This window comes from Nycticebus coucang, chromosome 12 (genome assembly GCF_027406575.1).
Source record: "Nycticebus coucang isolate mNycCou1 chromosome 12, mNycCou1.pri, whole genome shotgun sequence".
Taxonomy (NCBI): domain Eukaryota; kingdom Metazoa; phylum Chordata; class Mammalia; order Primates; family Lorisidae; genus Nycticebus; species Nycticebus coucang.
In genome coordinates, this window is record NC_069791.1 from 23476437 (window position 1) to 23497805 (window position 21369).

The 21369-nt window shown below is 39.2% G+C and overlaps 1 protein-coding gene across 2 annotated transcripts in view; it reads left to right on the forward strand.

Annotated features, from left to right (window-relative positions):
- GXYLT1 (glucoside xylosyltransferase 1) overlaps positions 1-21369 on the forward strand; it is a 67221-nt gene that overhangs the window by 13716 nt on the left and 32136 nt on the right. Inside the window, exons 2-3 of one of the 2 annotated variants that reach the window (XM_053557404.1) lie at positions 5175-5267; positions 14332-14503. In XM_053557404.1, coding sequence (XP_053413379.1) covers positions 5175-5267; positions 14332-14503 — 265 coding nt within the window. The remainder of the gene's footprint in view (positions 1-5174; positions 5268-14331; positions 14504-21369) is intronic. The other variant, XM_053557405.1, reaches the window with a different exon arrangement.

Here is a 21369-nt window from a genome sequence, read left to right on the forward strand (position 1 = left end):
GTATGCTGTGAACCTGGGCTAGGATGTCAACACAGTCATGGAGGGGGCATCTAGGTTCGGATTCGGCAGTAGTGTTGCCGGATTGAGAGAGGTCTTTGGTAGGAATCGGAATCGTGGGGGTTTCAGCAGAAGGCCCTGGTAGTGGATGAGTCGGGCATTGCTAACCCACCGATCCGGTGGCTGTTTGAGGACTCCCTCCACGGCGTGAGGGGTTGTGATCAACAGTTCTTGCCCTAAAGTTAATTTATCTGCGTCTTTAACCAGCAATGCAGTAGCTGCAATGATGCGTAGGCATGGAGGCCAGCCTGCCGCTACAGGGTCTAGTTTCTTTGACATGTAGGTGACTGGCCAGGTCCAGGGACCAAGCGATTGAGCAAGCACCCCTTTTGCTATGCCTTTGTGCTCATCTACATACAGATGAAAGGGCCTGGTAATATCTGGGAGTCCTAGGGCAGGGTCGAGAGCAAAGCTCATTTCAGGGCCTGGAAGGCTTTTTCTTGTTCTGTGCTCCACTGGAAAGGCAGGCTGTCCCAGGTGGCTTTAAAGAGGCGCTTTGCTATCTCCGCGAACCGCAGAATCCACAGACAGCAGAACCCAGCTGACCCAAGGAACTCCCGCACTCCTCACTGTGTGGTTGGGGGGTGGATGGGGGGGATTTTCAGAACTGTTTCTATTCTTGCCTGGGACAGCCACTGCTGCCCATCTTTAAGGATGTACCCCAGATAACTGACAGTTTGTTGACAAATCTGAGCCTTCTTGGCAAAGACCCCGGTACCCCAGAGCTCCTAGTGCAGTCAGCAAGTCCTGGGTGCCTTGGTGGCATTCTGCTTCTGTCTTGGCTGTGATCAGAATGTCATCTACATACTGTAAAAGAGTCAGGTGAGGATGTTGCTGCTGGTACTTACTCAGGTCCTCATGTACGGCTTCATCGAAGATGGTGGGGGAGTTCTTAAACCCTTGCGGCAGCCAGGTCCAGGTAAGTTGACCATGGATCCCTTGCTCTTCATTGTTTCATTCAAAGGCAAACATTGCCTGGCTCTGGGGGGCCAATGGGAGGCTGAAGAAGGCATCTTTTAAGTCGAGAACAGTGTACCATATGCTATTAGGGGTGAGAGCACTTAATAGTGTATAAGGATTTGGGACGGTGGGGTGGATGTCTAGTACCTGCTTGTTGATCTCTCTTAGGTCCTGGACTGGTCTATAGTCATTAGTCAGTAGCTTTTTTACAGGCAACAAGGGAGTGTTCCATGCAGATTGACAGGGCACTAGTATCCCGCTCTTAAAAAGCCTCTGGATGTGAGGCGTGATACCCACCGGGCCTCTTGAGACATGGGATACTGCCGTACTTGTATAGGTTCAGCCATTGGCTTGAGCTCTACAATGACTGGTGGTCGGTGGGCAGCTAGCCCCCCTCCTCCAGTCTCAGCCCAGGCAAGTGGGTAGGTTTTCAGCCATAGAGTGACATCTGTCGGCTGATGGCTCTCAGGCTGCTGCTGGTGCAGTCTGTGCTCATCTTCAAGTTGTAGCGTGAGTATTTGTATGGGACTCCCATGCTGGTCTGTGACAAGGGGTCCTTCATCTTTGAAAATGATATGAGCCCCTACCTTGGTTAGGAGGTCTCACCAAAGGAGAGGGTAGGGGCAGTCTGGGATAACCATGAACACGTGGGATACCTGGCCCACGCCTAAGTCCATGGTTGTTTGGGTAGTCCATGAATATTGTTTGATGCCTGTGGCCCCTTGGACCCATGATTTCCTGGCATCCATAGGGCTGTGGTCCTGTGTCAGGACTGAATGCTGGGCTCTGGTATCTACCAGGAAATTAATTGGGGTCCCCTCCACTCTGAGAGTTACCTGGAGTTCGGGGAGGGGAGGCAAGCCCTGACCCCCGCTACCCTTTGAGCCCTCTCAGTTCTAAGACTGGCACTGAAGGGGCGGGGCATGAAGGTCTGGGAGGTGGTTTCTTGGGGCACTCCCGGGCCCAGTGTCCATGTTCCTTACAATAGGCGCACTGGTCTTTCTGGAGGTGGAACCTTTCCGCACCTGGGGAGCCCTCCTTACCTCCTGCCGCCAGTCAGCGCAGCCGCCTGTTTCTTTCGTCCGAGGTCGTGGCCGTGGAGGCCAGGTGGATCCTGGCTAATTCTTGGGTCTGTCTTTTAGCTGACTTTGTTTGCTTTTCTTCGGGGGTCTCACGGTTGTTGTAGACTCTTTCAGCAACTTCTAGGAGATCCTGCAAAGACTTCTCACCCAGTCTATCTGTTCTCTGCAGCTTGCACTTAATGTCCGAAGCTGACTGATTAACAAAGAACATGACAACTGCTGCTCTATTCTCCTCAGCTTCAGGGTCTAGGGGTGTGTGCATGCGGAATGCCTCCATAATTCTAAGAAAGCTGCTGGGGATTCTGCCTTTTCCTGCTGTATATTACCGACCTTGGCCAAATTAGTCGGCTTTCTAGCCGCTTTACAGAGACCTCTCATCAGAGTCTGGTGGTAGACTTGGAGTCTTACCTGACCTGTTCCCGTATTAAAGTCCCAATCAGGGCGAGTAAGAGGAAAAGCGGCATGGATGAGAGCCTGGTTGGTGGTGGGGCTTCCGTCTTGTCCTTGACAGCCTTCCTGGCCTCAGCCAAGATGTGGTTCCGTTCCTCAGTGGTGAAAAGAACCTGTAACAGTTGGTGACAGTCGTCCCAGATAGGCTGGTGGGTAAAAAGAATTGAGTCTAAGAGATCAATCAAGGCAGTAGGTTTTTCAGGGAACTTAGGGTTCTGCACTTTCCAGTTATAGACATCACTTGTGGCAAAGGGCCAATAGTGGTTCGGCTGATTCGGGGGGTTTGCTTCATCGGGGGGGCCTGCCGCGCAGAGAGGCAACACTGTGGAGTCTGCCGTCAGATCACGCAGGGCTCTACAGCAGGTGTGAGGTGGGCTCTGGTGGCTACCCTCTGGACCTGGGGCTGGAGTGGCCTCACTACCTGGCAGACTCTGAGGAACAGGTGCCTCTCGAGGTGAGCGTTGATAGGGAGGGGGGAAGAGCACTTCTGGATCAGTTCCTCCTTGGAGGACTGGGGGAGGGACAGTGGGTTCAGGGGACTTCTCCTTTTTCTCCTTCAAGGCTAGGAGTTGGGAAGGAGGGGTTTTAACTATGATGGTGGGTTCTCCACGAGGTCCTGCTAAGCAGTTATACATGGGATCTGGTCCGGGTGCCCGGTCCCAGATCAATAGACTATATCTTTGACCTGAAAAATAATGGGGAAATGAAAAGTGCCCTCTGCTGGCCATCTGACATGGTACGCCGGCCCTTCATTCCTGTAAAAAACCACAAGTTTACCTCTGGACACATTAAAGCTGTACTCTTGGGCTTTGTCTTTGAAGTCCTGGAAATGAGTCAAAGTTAGGGAGGGGGAGTCATCTGCATCTATCTCATGTCGCCCTCCAAATATAATAAAACACAGACAAAACAAATAACACCCAAGATTCCTCCAGAAGACAGAAGCCTGCCCTTGCGGGTTCTCAGGCAAAACTGAAAATGAGATGACGGTGTAACCCCATCTGGCAGTCACGACCTGCCTTGTCTCTCAACCAGAAGGATCGCTTCTCCGTGGTCTTCTTGACCAGGGACTGAGGATTCCACGTCTCAGTCCCCCATTCACGGGGCATCCCCACTTCTTCTCTGCCGGGGATTCCATGTCCCCCCTATAGATTCAACAAACGGAACCAACACAGAACAGGACAAGACAAATGCCGGCACACACGCACTCACCTCCGGAGCAGGTACTTGGTGATTTGGGCTTTCCCGGAAAGCCCCCAAATGTTATGCCCAAGTCGCAGGATTCCCCCACATAAATCACCCAGAGACCAAGTCCAATGCAAAAGCAAGAGGTTGTTTATTTACAAGCTCGAGCCTGGGCTCCCTGGTCCTGGCGCAGCAGTAGAGCAGAGAAGCCCTGATCTTGAAAAGGAGGGAGGTTTTTAAGGGTACAGAAAGGAAAGAAAAGGGAGCGGGTGTGAGGTGAGCCGCAGGGGCGAGCTTATAGGGGTCTAGGGGACTGAGCAGTATTTGTCTGGGAGAGTATTGCTGTTGCTCGGGGCAGACGTTGTGCAAGGGCGTGGATCATGGGGTAAGGACGGGGGGCGGAGGAGGGAGCAGGTGGCCTAACGCCTTTGGTATACAGCTGCAAAATGAAGACTGAGGGACAGGATGAAGTTAGTTTCAACAAAATGGAGTTAACTTGGTCCTTACACAGTAAAGCTGAGAGTCCAGATCTTTTCAATGTTCTGAATTCCATTGAATTGCTGGATCAAATGGTAGTTCTGCTTTTAATTGTTTCTTTAATTTGTGTATATTCATGGGGTGCAGGTACAGTTCTGCTACACTGACATACTGCATTGTGGTGAAGTCAGGGCTTTTGGAGCATCTATCACTGGATATTTTTAGTTTTTGGAGGAATCTGCACACTGTTCTCCGGAGTGGCTGTACTAATTTACATTCTCGCCAGCAGTGTACAAATGCTTTCTTTTCTTTACGTCCTCACCTTTTGTTTTTTCTTTTTGATAATAGCCATTTTTAACTGGGGTGACATGATATACGTATCTCTTTATAGTTTTGCATTTCCCTGATGAGTAGAAGATACTGAGCATTTTCCGTATACCTGTTGGCCATTATAATTTCTTGTTTTCCAGTTTAAAACACTATACAAGTAGCTTGGTTTGAGGATTAATTTAGGAGATCCTGTTTTCCCTTTCCACTAGCATTTGCAGCATTTTTATTTCAGGATAAGCAAGTATTTCATTTGACTGAACTGGATTTTATTCTTGGGGAGTATGTGTATTCCATGAAGAAAATTTCAGAAGACATATTTTGTCTCCATTATCTGATACAGGGTGGGGTGGGATATATCAGGAGAGTTACTGTCTAGAAACTGTTTTCCAATCAGTGGTATATTCTGCCTTAGAGTTTTATTTAAAATAATGGTGCCCTAAGTGAGGGAGAAATCAATTTACAAAAAAAAAAAAAAAAGAAAAACAAAAATCCCAAACTTCCAAGTTACCACAGCAACTTGGATTTGCAGGTTTGTTGCTCTGAAATAGAACAGTACATTATTGTGTTACTGGATAAATTCCTTCTTAGTCCCCAACCAAGATACTCACATAGGATATTTCTGTCTTACTCTGTTAGGTGTAAAGATTTCTCTCTGTGTTGCTGGAATACCTATTGGATGCTGCCCTCTGATGTTTGTGGAATGAACTGCTTTTGGGAAGCGGCTTTTAGGTAGGCACTTACATTTAATTGGTAGATCAGTGTAGGGAAGATTAGATAGAAGGTTATAAAACTTTTGATTATAATACGATGTAAAAATGTTTCTTATATTTGAATATTACACAAGTAAATTATTTTCTGAGTGAGTTTTCTGTTTCCCATTTTGTAGTTGTCACTAAGTTTTGGTTATACTACATGTAACTGCTCTAAATTCTTTAAGATTTTATTAAGGTAAATCATTGTTCTTAGGAAAATTTATGATCTAACTTTAGGTAACAAGTGCTAAAGTGATAAACGTGCTAAAGATACATGTCCACTGACATTTACATGTATATGTCATGTAATTTAAAGCTGGTATACTGAATAAAAAAACATTTGTAGGTAGATAGGGACAACTAGGAAAGGTTTATAGTATTACTAGCAGAGAGACTGAATATTGAGGAATGGGAGAATAAAGATAAGCATTTAGGAAGGAGCAAATGGTAAGGCATTGTTTATTGACCTTTTAAGCTACCAAGTAGTTCGGCTTTGTTCACTTGTCTGGATAATGAAGGTATTGAATTGGCTGGCTTCTTGGGTCCCTTCTTGCTCTTATCTTCAGTGGGAGAAACAAGTGTTGATAGGAATGGCACAAGGCAGTGGCTCTCAGACTGAGTTCCTGAGATAATAGCAAACAAGAGTGGGATAGTATCCTGAAATTCCTTTGCCAAGAGTAAAATTTCTTTGACAGTCATCTGTTTTTACTTTATCTTTATGATTCATTTAAGTGTTAATTTTACTCATTCTGTTTGCCATGCACTGTGCTAGCTGCTCAGAACTAGACACTTGAGGCAGATTAAAGTGGCTCCATCCTTCCAGAGCTTACATTCTAATGACAGCCTAACTGAGTAAACCTTAGGTGACTTGTCATGAAAGGTGGCAAGTTGTAGCTGTAAGTCATCTGAAGGCATCAGGGAAAACTTCCTGGAGGGAGTGAATAGATGATGAACAGTTTATTAGCGAAGTTCAAGGATATAACACTCCCAAGTGTTATAGGTTGGAAGAACTTTTTATAAAAAAATTTAATCATTTTTAATTGACAAATTCATATTGATGGGGTGCAATGTGATGTTCTGATGGATGGATGTATATTGTGGAATGATTATAACACACTTATTAACCTCATGTATTAATCCTTTCTTGTCGTAAAAACACTTAAAACTTACTCTCTTAGCAATTTTGAAAGATATGATGTGTTATTATTAACTGTGGCCACCTTGCTGTGCAATAGATCTTGAAAACTTATTCCTTCTATCTGACCGAAACTTTGTACCTTTTGGTCTACATCTCCCCATTCCATAACTCGCCCCTACTGCATTCTTAATGTCTATTAGTTGTATATATTTTTAAATTCTTACATTCTCGAGGCATTATACATCCCGTGAACAAGTAGCAAGGAATAGTTGAAGTCAGATATTTTAATTATATCCTGTTGTTGTGGAAGAGATTGGGTGCTTGAAATTTCAATATGGGTCAGTCCAAGTCAGATTATTCCAACTTTTAAAAACTAACTTCTAAAGATAATCTTACCCTTCAGTTTGTTTGTTTATAATTTTGGAGAATTAGAGCTTCATATGTTTTCATTCTTATGACTATTTAACGAATGGAATATTGACAATTACCATTTTCCCCTGCCAACTGTGGAAGCTGGCTAAACTTGGATACTTCAATATATTCTGATTTATGCAATGCAGGCCCTTCTGTAAATTATAGCACGAGTAATAATATCCTAAATTTGAGATTATAGAAGTTTTGCTCTTCTGTTATACTTTCTACCTGTAATATTACCAATATTATATAATTACATAAAAATAGTAACTTTTGTTATATGTATTATATTATGTAAAAGTCTCTCAAACTTAGTTTCTTACTTAGAATTAATGATCCCTTCCATATCATCACCCTATTTCAAACATGCAGATAAACCAAAATATCATACAATGGCCATTTCATTCCTACCCTCCATTTCAGTATTTATTCTTAATAATAACATTTCTTCCAAATTTTAACAGCTTCTCTTCCCATTTGGTAAAGCTTCTTTCCCCTTTACTATCACCTTTGGTGTTACCTTCCCCAGGCCTGTCCCAGCTTTCTCAATTTGAATTCTTAATTTTGATTAAAGCTTATTTGAAGTACTATTTCCTCCCAATTTGTTATATAGAGAACATAAAATAATATGAAAACTGGCCTCAATTCCCATCACTAATGTTTTCATCATCCATATATATATTACGTTTTTACAAAGTTGTGGTTAAAGTGTAGACCAATCTTGAATTCTGAGTTTAAAAGCGTAGTATTTTTCCCATGTAGTATGGTCTTCATAATTATTGCATCAGTGGCTACACACTATTCCATTTTGTTTTAGAAAGCACTTCATGTTAAGAGGTTTTTTTCTCTTTCAGAACTTAAACAGTAATTTGTATCTGCCTTCATACATCTGACACAAAATCCCTACAACAGCTTGTTTTAAAGGCATCACCTGTTTGCTTTCCATTCACTAGGAAATGTCTTTTGAGAGTACCTGCCTACTGGTTTTACTTCCATGAGTAACAACCTTCACTCTTCAAGCATCGCCAACCTGACTCTCCTTGCTGTCACCGTTAGTCTTTGAATTGTTCTGGGGCCTAATCTTACTTTTCATGTTCATTTGACACTATTTACCACTCATTTTTCTTTCAACTCTGTCAAGCTCTGTCTGGCCTCAGCTTTTTGATCTCTTTGTTCCTGGACTCCTCTGTCCCTGCTTCCTAAATGTCCATGTCCCTTTGCATTCTGCTCTTTTCCCCTCTCCTTCCTTGGATAGTCACAGAGTAATTTAACTTATATTTCCAGTTCCTAATTCTTGGCTGAGATTCAGACCTGTATTTTACAGCTGACTTTCTTCACTTGTCAGACCACATGGATTCTTCTTACCCAGCAACCTTTTACACGGTTGCTCGTGACTACCTTAACGGCTGTACTCAGCACTTACCAATCTGTGTGATCTTCCTTTTCTGTAACCTCTTGGTTATGGCATATCTGTTGTAATTGTGAATCTTTACTCATTTCTAGATTGTCAACTCTTTGTAGGTTGATACCAAGAAGTGGTCATAATTTAACCCGCATGTCTAGCAAGGTGCTTGGCAACCAGTGAATAATAAATGAGTAAGAGGATCATTTGTTTGGGAAGCTTTCCCTACCATTTTCAGACTAGGTTAGACACTAGTGAGATGAGCATCCTTAGCAATCTCCGTTTTTTTCTGTTTAAGCAATGATTGTACTTTCCTATTCTTTTAAAATTCTGTTTTCTCATGACAGGCTACAAATTGTATGAGGTCAGGATTGTGGGTTTCTTGCTTAATTCAGTGCCTAGAATATAAAAGTAGTTCAAATATTTGTTAAAAAGAATGAATAAGAATAAATTGTGTTCTAAAAATTATGTAGATGCAAGCCTTTACCAACATGGTGTGAGTGTGCTGGAATCACCATACTTTAGCGTTATTGGGAATTACAATTTTACCACTTATCAAGGTAAAATGATACCTTATTATTGATTTACATTTTGTTTATTAAATATATTTCCATATTTGTTTAGCTTCTTTTGTTCTGTGTATTGTCTGTATTGCTACTACTTACTGAATTTTTTTTTTTTTTTTTTTTTTGTGGTTTTTGGCTGGGGCTGGGTTTGAACCCGCCACCTCCGGCATATGGGACTGGTGCCCTACTCCTTGAGCCACAGGTGCCACCCACTTACTGAATTTTTAATGCTTATTTTATTAACTCTTAGAATAATATATCCTGCTTTTGCAATTGATTATATTTTTCTAATTTGTTTAATTTTTTATTTTACTTTCATTATGTAAACACATAATTTTTTTTTTTTTTTTGCAGTTTTTTTTGGCTGGGGCTGGGTTTGACCCCACCACCTCCGGGTATATGGGGCCAGCACCCTACTCCTTGAGCCACAGGCGCTGCCCATAATTTTAGTATTATTATCAAAACATTTGTTTTTTAATGTACTAATTTTTTTTTTTTTTTTACTTCAACTTTTAAAAAATCAGTTCTTGGGTGGTACCTGTGGCTCAGTGGGTAGGGCACTAGCCCCATATGTGGAGAGTGGTGGGTTTGAACCCAGCCCCGGCCAAACTGCAACAAAAAATAGATGGGCATTGTGGTGGGTGCATGTAGTCCCAGCTACTTGGGAGGCTGAGGCAAGAGAATTGCCTAAGCCCAAGAGCTGGAGGTTGCTGTGAGCTGTGATGCCACAGCACTCTACCCAGGGGGACAAAGTGAAACTCGTCTCTAAAAGAAAAAAAGAAAGAAATCAGTTCTTTAAAATATTTTATCTTTCTCTTTATGGTAAGAATTGATTTTAAGTTTGTGGATTCTTTGGTCATTGATGAATATAAAGTTAGCTGTATTGTCTTGTGTGGTTCTATACCAGTTTGTTTTTTTATTTATTTTAATTGATACATAATTGGAAGTATTTGTGGGGTACATAGTAATGTTTCGATACATATAATGTATAGTGATCAGATCATAGTAATTAGCGTATTCATCATCTCAAATGCTTATCATTTTTTTTGTGTTAGGATTATTCAGTATCTCTCCTGCTAGGCTGGGTGTGGTGACTTGTGTTTATAATCCCTGAACTTTGGGAGACTAAAGCAGGAGGATTCCTTGAGTCAAGGAGTTCAAGCCCAGCTGGGGCAACATAAGGAGACCTCATTTCTACAAAAAATTTTAAAAATTAGCCATGCTGTGGTGGTGCATGTCCCTACTCTGAGCTACTTGGAGACTGAGGTGAGAGGACAACTTGAGCCCAGGAATTCAAGGATGCAGTGAGTTATGATCACACTACAACAGAGCTAGACCCTGTGTCAAAAATACACACCCACACTGTGTGTATCTCCTCCTAGCTATTTGAAACTACTTTTGTTGACGAGTCATCCTACAGTTCTATAGAACACTAGAACTTACTCTTCCTATTAGTAGTTGTAATTTTCTATCCTTTAACAAATCTTTCCCTATCTTCCCATACCAGTATTAAGGAGTGTATTTTTACAGATTATTTTAAGTTATATCTTAGAAATTAATACCTATATTTCATGTTGGATTTTTAGATTTTTGTTTTTTATACTTAATATAAAATCCAAAAGTTTTTTTAAAGTACAGTAGAAGCTCTGTAAGTTGACTGTCCAAGGAACTGTAACAGTCTGGTCAATATATGGAGGTGGTCAACATGTAAGAAGTAGGCCCACTGTAATAATACTTATATGTGGTGCATGTCTAGACTATGAAAATTAAGTCAACTTGAGGAGGTGGTCAGTGTCGGGAGGTGGTCAACTATGGAAGTCCTACTGTAGAAAGAAAGTTATTATGATTCCTTTAAAGCAGAAATTTACTTAAAATAAGAAGGCTGTTTATTCCTAAGGCTTAGAAATCTGTTGACAGTATTTATATTAGAATTTGTCTTGTAAAACATCAGTTGCTTCTTTCCTGTTATCCCCCAACTCTTTACTTTGGTAAGTTTCAAATCTACAGAGGTTACAAGAACAGTACAGTGAGCCCACTGTGTATCTTTCACCTAGATATTTACCTGTTATTAACATTTTGCCACTTTTTTCCAACCAAATCATTTGAAAAATAGCAGCTATTATGACACACTCCTAAATACATATATTCAGTATTTATCTCCTACCAAAAGGGAGATTCTCCAATATAACTATAATAAAATTGTCACCTTAGTTATATAGCCTATATATCTGTATTCTATATGTACAGTATATGTTCCTATTCCTATTTGCTTATTTTCCTTATTTAATGTCATTTATATCTTCTTCTCCTTATTCAGGACCCAGTCAAGGATCATACATTGCATTCAGCTATTAGATTGAGTTAGTCTTCTTTATTCTAAAACTGTTCCTACTAAATGGGAGATACTGTGTTTTTCTTTGTGGACGTGCTATCAGGACGCATCCAGTGTCCTAAGTTTCACATTATTGGTTAAGTTTGATCACATGGTGAAGGTGATGGTCTTACATTTACATGCTGTAATAGTATCTTTACTTAACCCTTTTATAATACGTTGGGGAAGTAAATTGTTATAATGTAGTTTTGGCATTCATTGATAATTATTGTCCAAATGATCTGTTACAATGGTATAATAAAGTAGTGAGTTTTATGATTCTGTCATTTCTTCTACATTTACTGCTGTTCATCTTTTTTAAAAAGGTCTCTCTGCTTACCCCTTTAATATAATTTTGGATTCACGGATTTTTTTAAATCAAAAATATTTTCTTTTTTTTTTTTTTTTGTAGAGACAGAGTCTCACTTTATCGCCCTTGGTAGAGTGCCTGGCGTCACACAGCTCACAGCAACCTCCAACTCCTGGGCTTAGGCGATTCTCTTGCCTCAGCCTCCCAAGTAGCTGGGATTACAGGCGCCCACCACAACGCCCGGCTATTTTTTTGTTGCAGTTTGGCCGGGGCCGGGTTTGAACCCACCACCCTCGGCATGTGGGGCCTGCGCCCTACCCACTGAGCCACAGGCGCCGCCCAAATCAAAAATATTTTCATTCATTACTATTGTACTTTTGATGCTCAGGTTATGCCAAGTTTAATTGTGAGGACCTTTGGGTAGTATCTTTGAATCATCCAAAGATTTATTTCTTAATCATTTGTAGAAAAATAGGTTTGACTTAAAAATGTCCTTTTGGAAAACTTATGTTTAAATCCACAGGGACTTTTGTCTTATTCATACTGTGATTAAAGTATAGCACATTTTTACAGACCCTGACAACAAGGTTCTGCCATTCAGTTGGGGCCAAAATTATTTGAAAGACTGCTTCCCTGTGACAGCTTAGAAGATTATAGCTATCACTTCCTATAGTGTCAAAGCTTACTTTAGATTTCTTCTATTTGCAGTTGGTTTTCTTGTCCTTGGGGTCTAGGGAAAGAGTTATGGTCAAAGACATAGATCTTTTAAATTTGTTCTGTCAGTTTAGATGTTGGAGTCTGTGCTACATGTAATACTTAAAGCCTGAAAGAAAGGCAGATGCAATGCCTTCCTGCAGTGTACGGCAGAGGGAGCCTTGGCTGTGTGACCAAAACAACCCTTACCAGGATACCCTGGAGTAGGAGTCCCTGGCACTGATTTTAGAGGGATTTTTTTCTTTTTAAGGAATGTTTGGCTTATTCTTCTTAAAGGTTTAATATACCTCTTATCTCTGTATGTAGAACATTCTATGAATAGTCATGTGCAAAACAGTATGTGACTATTATAACTTAATTTTCTTTTAATTGTTGGGGAATCAGTGAGCCAGGTTACACTGCTTGTGGTTGCGTTTGCTGGGCAAAGTCCCTGTATTAATAGTGCCCACCCCTAAGAGGTGTGTCACACACCCTGCCCCCCACCCTCCTCACTCTTTCCCTCTTGCCCCCCCTTTCTTCCCCCTCCTCCCACCATGTACCAGCACCAGTTGTCCTCATATCAGAATTGAGTACATTGGATTCTTGCTTCTCCATTCCTGTGATGTTTTACTAAGAAGAATGTATTTCAACTCCACCCAAATTAATACAAAAGATGTATAGTCACTATCTTTTTTAGTGGATGTATAGTATTCCATGGTATCCATATACCACAGTTTGTTAATCCATTCCTGGATTGGTGGACATTTAAGTTGTTTCCACAATTTGGCAGTTGTACATTGAGCTGCAATAAACAGTCTAGTGCAAGTGTCCTTATGGTAAAAGGATGTTTTTTCTTCTGGGTAGATGCCCAGTAATGGGATTGCAGGATCAAATAGGAGGTCTAGTTTGAGTTCTTTGAGGATTCTCCATACTTCCTTCCAAAAAGGTTGTATTAGTTTGCAGTGCCACCAGCAGTGTTCCCTTCTCTCCACATCCTTGTCAGCATCTGCAGCTTTGAGTCTTTGTGATGTGGGTATAACTTTATTTTTAAGTCATCTTTTAGCTTTTGACTTTGGGCAAGATCTCATTGTGATCCTCTAATGAAGGTTGTATACCCATTAGAAGTAGAATCAGGCAGTTACTGGAAGGAGGAGCTAATAGAATTCTGTAAAATTACTGTGTGTCTTGATTGCCTTATCTTTAACTTGTCATTATGGTGTCCACTATTTTGAGATGAGCTAGACATGCCCCATCCTTGTTAAGGATGTAGAAAGCAGTTTCCCTTCCACTGGTAGGGTTTCAGTGTTATGAACTGATGATCTCAAAAGAAAAGAGGGGAAAGGAGATGATACAGACAAGGGAGGAGGTACCATTTCTTCTTAATTGCCATCAGTGGAAAAGAATAGAGAGCTTTAAAAAGACCCAAGCTTATGCTTACACCAGATACGTGAAGGAAGTGGCACAGCCGAAGCAGGAGGTTGGTCCACACTGCAGCTGTGTTACAAGTAGGTTCTAAAGACACACTAGTAGTATTTTGCTGGTACATTTATTTGGTAAATGAGACTGAGTGTGTGTCATTGAAAAAAGTTACGTGAATGAAATTTTTTCTTGTTACCATTAAAGATTGTATGTAATATTGAAACATTTATGGATGAAGTTATGATTAGGTTTGTTTTACAGTGAACTATTAATTGGTAGAAGGTAGTGTGGGAAGTTGTAGATGAAATAATCACGAAGAGTGATTTCTATTACAATTTTTAAAAAACGTATTTAAGGGTTTTTTTAAACAATTTTTTTTTAAAAGTTGAGTGGAAGACCTTCAAATCAGTGATGATCCCTTTCTCAGTGGGTTCCTTGAAGAGAATTAAGCCCTACTGTCTAAAGCCATCCAGTGTGAGTAATGAATTAACGTCTCTACTGGGTAGAGGGTCTTGCTTTCGCTCAGGCTGGTCTTGAACTCCTGAGTTCAAGCATTTCACCTTTGTCAGCCTCCCAGAGTGCTAGGATTAAAGGAGTGAGCCATCTGGCCTTCTTTGCTTTCTAAATAGCAGTTTTGAGCTTGAAGTTTATATGATAAACTTGGTAAAAACTGCCATGTTGTCACAGGTACTAAAACTGTTGGGAAATGTGTTTTTCTTTACTATTAGGTATAGTCTAAAAATACAGCCCGTTGAGAAAATGCACCTGGCTGTAGTTGCCTGTGGTGAAAGACTGGAAGAAACTATGACCATGTTGAAGTCAGCTATCATTTTCAGCATCAAACCTCTTCAGTTCCATATTTTTGCAGAAGACCAGCTACATGATAGCTTTAAAGGCAGAGTAAGTATCTGAGACATAGTCGAAGTTGTAGAGTTGAATATATAATAGAATGTTGTTTTATTCCTTCATTGAACAAAAATATTTATTCCTTAATTCTCCCCTTCTAAGTTGGGGAGAAATCCTTGTACCACTGCCACCTGAGTACAGATCTAGGGTGTAAGGTTTGTTTTTGAACAGTGGTAGGCTACTCGAAGTTATTTGCTGAGTATGGTTTTATATTAGTAACTATAGTTGCAGGTTGTTTGTCCTGTTATTTAGTTTTGTCCCCATCCTTGCCTTGGGAATGCCTCAGAGTACACACAAAAGTTTCAGTCCTGTTTGAAAGGGGGGGAATTCTTAATTAAGTATATGGAGGGAAGTGGCTTCTTGCTTTGATAAGAATGTTATTTATTTTGTTTTTGTATTGGTTAAAATCAATTTGGCTGCAATGGCAGAAAACCCAAAGTAACAGTGGCTTAAACAAGATAGAATTTTATTTCTCCCTCGCATAGAAGTAGGTAATATGGTTACATGGCAGCTTTTAGTCTTCAAGGACTCTTGTCTTCTAACTGAGGCTTCTACCTTGTGGTCCGAGATGGCTGCTCAAGCTCCAACCTTCGCATCCATGTTCTATTCAACATGAGGAGAGGGAGGAATGAAGAAGGGCAATCTCCTCCTTTTTAAGGACACTTTTCAGAAGTAGTTGTGACATTTCTGCCAGTATCCCATTGGTTTGAATTTAGATATATGACCTACCTGTTAATGAGGGTGGAATATAAACTCTTCAATCTGGGCAGGCTTGTAGCCTCTTTAGCAACAACAACAAAATTCTTACTATGCAAGAAGATGAGAGCAGATACCAGGGAGAACACGTAAGAGAATTCACCTGGAATCTCACTACCTGTGTTCTGAGATGGTGGTAAAGATAATGCTAATGATTGTTCATCATTCCAGTCTCTGTCTCCACTAAATTAATCTTTCAAACTGATTTGGATTTTTATACTTGGTTTAACTATATAAAAAATGTATTTGATGTTTTTTTCAAGTTAAATAGGTTCATTTTACATATTGAGTGAAGACTACCATTTGTGACCTCAGCTTTTTTTAGTTGTCTGTCAAAATCCTTGATTTCAAGAGATATAAATGTTTATTTGCTGTTTAAAAATATTTTTAGTATATATATTTTTTGTAATACTTTTGTGATTTTTATCTCTGTATCTTTTTTTTTTTTAATGTTAACTGAGGAATTAATCTTGTCTTAGTGGTTAAGAGAATAGTAATAGACTGCTACCAACTGTGGAGACTTTTGAAAATATAACATAAAAGTAAAACATGTGTTGCTTTGTTTTAGATGTAACCTTTGTGTTGAAACTTGGCTGAGTTATTGCTTTTTTTTTTTTAGACTTAGTTTTTGTTTTTGTTTTTTGACTATAATAATCACTGAGTACGTTTGGTTTTGCTTTAGATGAAAGAATACCAAATATTTTGAGGGACACTTAGTATACAACAGATGACTAATGAAAACTGACTAAAATTTCAGTTTGATGTTGTATTGAAAGGATTTTAAAAAGTGACTTTAATTCAGGCAGAGAATATAAAAGTACTAGTGTTTTTAAAAATTAACAGAGATACCAAAGCAAAGTGTTTGGGAAAGGCATTCTCTTAAACTATGTTGGAAGATATTAACGTTTTAAAAATTACTTAAGCAAAGTCATAATTCAAAAGAGATCTTCATTCTGTTAAATAAGACCTAGTCGATCCCCTTCCCCCATAGATTATGTCTAAACATGCTCTTTACGAAATTAGAACCAACATTTAGTTCTATTAAAGCAAGAATGGTAGGTAATACTTGAACTGAATTGGCAACAATTCAGTATCTTGAAATGTAGTTAGGATACTAAAGAATAAACACAGATTTTTCAGATATGTTTTGCTATTTGTAATTTTTTAAAAATTGGCATTGACTATATAATTATCAAAACATTTTATTAGGAATATCCAGGCATATTAAAACTATGCATTGATGGACAAATATTCTTTAACCAGTTTCGTATTTTGGTGTGACTTTGAATGTAAACATCTATTATACATGATATGGTAATGATATTAGTGTTTAATTTTTCTGTTTTTAATTTGTTTGGAGATTGAAAAGATTTATAAATCAGGTCAAGTTGAGGAAGATGAACCCTTACAAGGGTCATTCAACTTTCTTTTTTTTTGTTTCAACTTTCTGATTTTGTGATTTATACCCTAATAATTTTCATTGTGCCTCAGATCTTAATGATGAAGTCTTTCAAATTTTATTATGATTTTTATTTTTTTATTGTTAAATCATACCTGTGTACATTAGTGCAATCAAGGATGTGCTGGTTTCATATACAATCTGAAATATTCTCATCAAACTGTTCAACGTAGCCTTCATGGCATTTTCTTAGTTATTGTATGTAGACATTTGTATTCTGCATTTAGTAGGTTTCGCCTGTACCCATTCTAACATGCACCATAGGTGTGGCCCCACCCATTACCCTCCCTCCACTCTAATATCCCCCCTCCCTTCTCCTCCCTTGGCCCTTTCCCCATAGTCTTGTGCTATAGTTGGGTTATAGCCTTCATATGAAAGCTATAAATTAGCTTCATAGTAGGGCTGAGTACATTGGATACTTTTTCTTCCATTCCTGAGATACTTTGCTAAGAAGAATATGTTCCAGCTCCATCCATGTAAACGTGAAAGAGGTAAAGTCTCCATCTTTCTTTAAGGCTGCATAATATTCCATGGTATACATGTACCACAATTTGCTAGTCCCCATTCGTGGGTCGATGGGCACTTGGGCTTCTTCCATGACTTAGCAATTCTGAATTGGGCTGCAATAAACATTCTGGTACAGGTGTCTTTGTTGTATTGTGATTTTTGGTCTTCTGGGTATATACCTAGTAAAGGAATTATAGGATTGAATGGCAGGTCTATTTTTAGATCTCTAAGTATTCTCCAAACGTCCTTCCAAAAGGAACATATTAGCGTGCATTCCCACCAGCAGTGTAGAAGTGTGCCCTTTTCTCCACATCCATGCCAACATCTCTGGTTTTGGGATTTTGTTATGCGGGCTACTCTTACTGGGGTTAGGTGATATCTCAAAGTAGTTTGCATTTCTCTGATGGTTGAGGATGATGAGCTTTTTCTCATGTGTTTGTAGATCATGCGTCTGTCTTCTTTAGAGAAGTTTCTCTTCAAGTCCTTTGCCCACCCTGAGATGGGATCACTTGTTCTTTTCTTGCTAATACGTTTGTGTTCTCTGTGGATTCTGGTTATTAAACCTTTATCGGAGGTATAACCTGCAAATATTTTCTCCTATTCTGAGGGCTGTCTGCTTGCTTTACTTGTGTTCTTGGCTGTGCAGAAGCTTTTTTGTTTGATCAGGTCCCAGTAGTGCATTTTTGATACTGCTTCAATTGCCTGGGGAGTCCTCCTCATAAAATATTCACCCAGGCTGATTCCTTCAAGAGTTTTCCCTGCACTTTCTTCAAGTCTTTTTATAGTTTCATGTCTTAAGTTTAAATCTTTTATCCAGTGAGAGTCTATCTTAGTTAATGGTGAAAGGTGTGGGTCCAGTTTCATTCTTTTACAGATCACCAGCCAGTTTACCCAGCACCATTTGTTAAATAGGGAATCTTTTCCCCCACTGAATGTTTTTAATTGGCTTGTCAAAGATCAAATAACGGTAAGTAGCTGGATTCATCTCTTGGTTCACTGTTCTGTTCCAGACATCTACTTCTCTGTTTTTGTGCCAGTACCATCTGTTTTGATCCCTATCGATTTATAGTACAGTCTGAGGTCTGGTAGCATAGTCCCTCCTGCTTTGTTTTTATTTCTGAGTAATGTTTTGGCTATTCAAGGTTTTTTCTGATTCCATATAAAGCGAAGTATTATTTTTTTCAAGATCTTTAAAATATGACAATGGAGCTTTAACAGGAATTGCATTAAAATTATATATTGCTTTGGGTGGTATAGACATTTTAACAATGTTGATTCTTCTCAGACATGAGCATGATATGTTTTTCCATTTGTTAACATGCTCAGCTATTTCTTTTTGTAAAGTTTCATAGTTCTGTTTATAGAGATCTTTCACATCCTTTGTTAGATAAACTCCCAAATATTTCATCTTCTTTGGCACTACTGTGAAAGGAATAGAGTCCTTGACTGTTTTTTCGGCTTGGCTATTGTTGGTATATATAAAGGCTACAGATTTATGGGTGTTGATTTTGTAGCCTGAGACATTGCTGTATTTCTTGATCACTTCTAAAAGTTTTGTAGTAGAATCCCTAGTGTTTTCCAAATATATGATCATGTCATCTGCGAGGAGTGAAAGTTTGATTTCTTCTGACCCTATATGGATACCCTTGATCGCCTTTTCTTCCCTAATTGTAATGGCTAAAAGTTCCATTACAATGTTAAAGAGCAATGGAGACAATGGGCAACCTTGCCTGGTTCCTGATCTAAGTGGAAATGATTTCAATTCAACTCATTCAATACGATATTGGCTGTGGGTTTACTGTAGATGGCCTCTGTTAGTTTAAGTAATTTCCTTTCTATACCAATTTTCTTAAGGGTTCTGATCATGAAGGGATGCTGGATATTATTGAAAGCTTTTTCTGCATCAATTGAGAGAATCATATGGTCCTTATTTTTTAGTTTGTTTATGTGCTGAATTACATTTATAGATTTATGTATATTGAACCAGCCTTGAGACCCTGGGATAAATCCCACTTGGTTGTGGTGTATAATTTTTTTGATGTGTTGTTGGATTCTGTTTGTTAGGATCTTATTGAGTATTTTAGCATCAGTATTCATTAGTGATATTGGTCTATAATTTTCTTTTCTTGTTGGGTCTTTCCCTGTTTTGGGGATCAAGGTGATGTTTGCTTCATAGAATGTGTTGGGTAATATTTCTTCTTTTTCTATATTTTGGAAGAGGTTTAGTAATATAGGTATTAGTTCTTCTTTAAAGGTTTGGTAGAATTCTGATGTAAAGCCATCTGGTCCTGGGCTTTTCTTTTTAGGGATATTTTGTATAGTTAATGCTATTTCAGAAATTGATCTAGGCCTGTTCAAGATTTCCCCTTCGTTCTGGCTAAGTCTTGGTAGGTGGCGTACTTCCAGGTATTGGTCGATTTCTTTTAGATTTTCATATTTCTGAGAGTAGAGTTTCTTGTAGTATTTGTTAGGATTTTTTGAATTTCTGAGGGGTCTGTTGTTATTTTATCGTTACCATTTCTGATTGATGATATTAGAGATTTTACTCTTTTTTTCCTAATTAGGTTGGACAAAGGTTTATCTGTTTTTCGATCTTTTCAAAAAACCAACTTTTGGATTTATTATCCAAATTATCTGTTGTATAATTCTTTTGTTTTCAATTTCATTTAATTGTGCTCTGATTTTGGTTATTTCTTTTCTTCTGCTGGGTTTGGGGTTGGAGTGTTCTTGCTTCTCCAGTTGCTTGAGATGTCCCATTAAGTTATTAACTTCCTCTCTTCGTTTTCTTGTGGAAGGCTTGCAGTGCTATAAATTTCCCTCTTAGGACTGGCTTTGCAGTATCCCTGAGGTTCTGGTAATTCATGTCTTGATTGTTGTTTTGTTCCAAAAATTTGGTGATTTCCATCTTAATCTCGTCTATAACCCATGTATCCTTCAGCATAAGGTTGTTTAGCTTTCATGTTTTTGTATGGGTATGCATATTCCTGTTGTTATTGAGTTCAACTTTTATTCCATGATGGTCTGAGAAGATGCAAGGAATAATTTCTATTTTTTTAAATTTGCTGAGGTTAGATTTGTGGCCTAGGACATGGTCGATTTTGGAGTATGTTCTGTGGGCTGATGAGAAGAATGTGTATTCAGTTTTGTTGGGATGAAATGTTCTGTAGATGTCTGTTAAGTCCAGATGTTGAATGGTTAAATTTAAATCTAAGATTTCTTTGCTTAGCTTCTTTTTTGGGGATCTATCCAGCACTGCTAAAGGGGTGTTAAAGTCTCCAACTACTATGGAACTGGAGGAAATCAAGTTGCTCATGTCTGTTAGAGTTCTGTTATAAATTGAGGTGCATTCTGGTTGGGTGCATAAATATTAATAATTGAAATCTCATCATATTGAGTATTACCTTTAACAAATATGAACTGTCCATCCTTATCCTTCCTTATTTTGGTTGGTTTAAAGCCTATTGCATCTGCGAATAGGATTGCAATGCCTGCGTTTTTCTGCTTTCCATTTGCGTGGAGTATAGATGACTATTCCTTCATCTTGAGTCTATATTTGTCTTTTAATATAATATGAGATTCTTGTATGCAGCAGATACCTGGCTGAGTATCCAGTCAGCCAACCTGTGCCTCTTTAGAGGACAATTTAAACCATTCACATTAATTGAGAATATTGATAAGCCTTTCGAGGGTCTGGTGGACATTTTTAATCCTTTTGCGACTGTGGAAGTTGGAATTTGACCAAAATTTTCTGGGTGAGTTTACTTTTGTGTTGGAGGATTATGCTGGTCTTTATGGAGGATAGGTCTGAGAATATCCTGGAGAGCTGGTTTAGTTATGGCAAATTTCTTCAACATGTGAATGTCATTAAAGTAATTTCTCCATCATAAATGAAACTCAGTTTAGCTGGGTACAGGATCCTGGGTTGAAAGTTATTTTGTTTTAGGAGATTAAAAGTCAGTGACCATCCTCTTGTAGCTTGAAAGGTTTCAGCAGAGAGATCTGTAGTTATTCTAATGCTCTCCCCCTTGTAGGTAATGGTTTTCTTTCATCTGGCTGCTTTCCAAATTTTTGCCTTCATATTAACTTTAGTGAAATTGATTATGATATGTCTGGGGGATGTCTTATTCGGGTTGAGTCG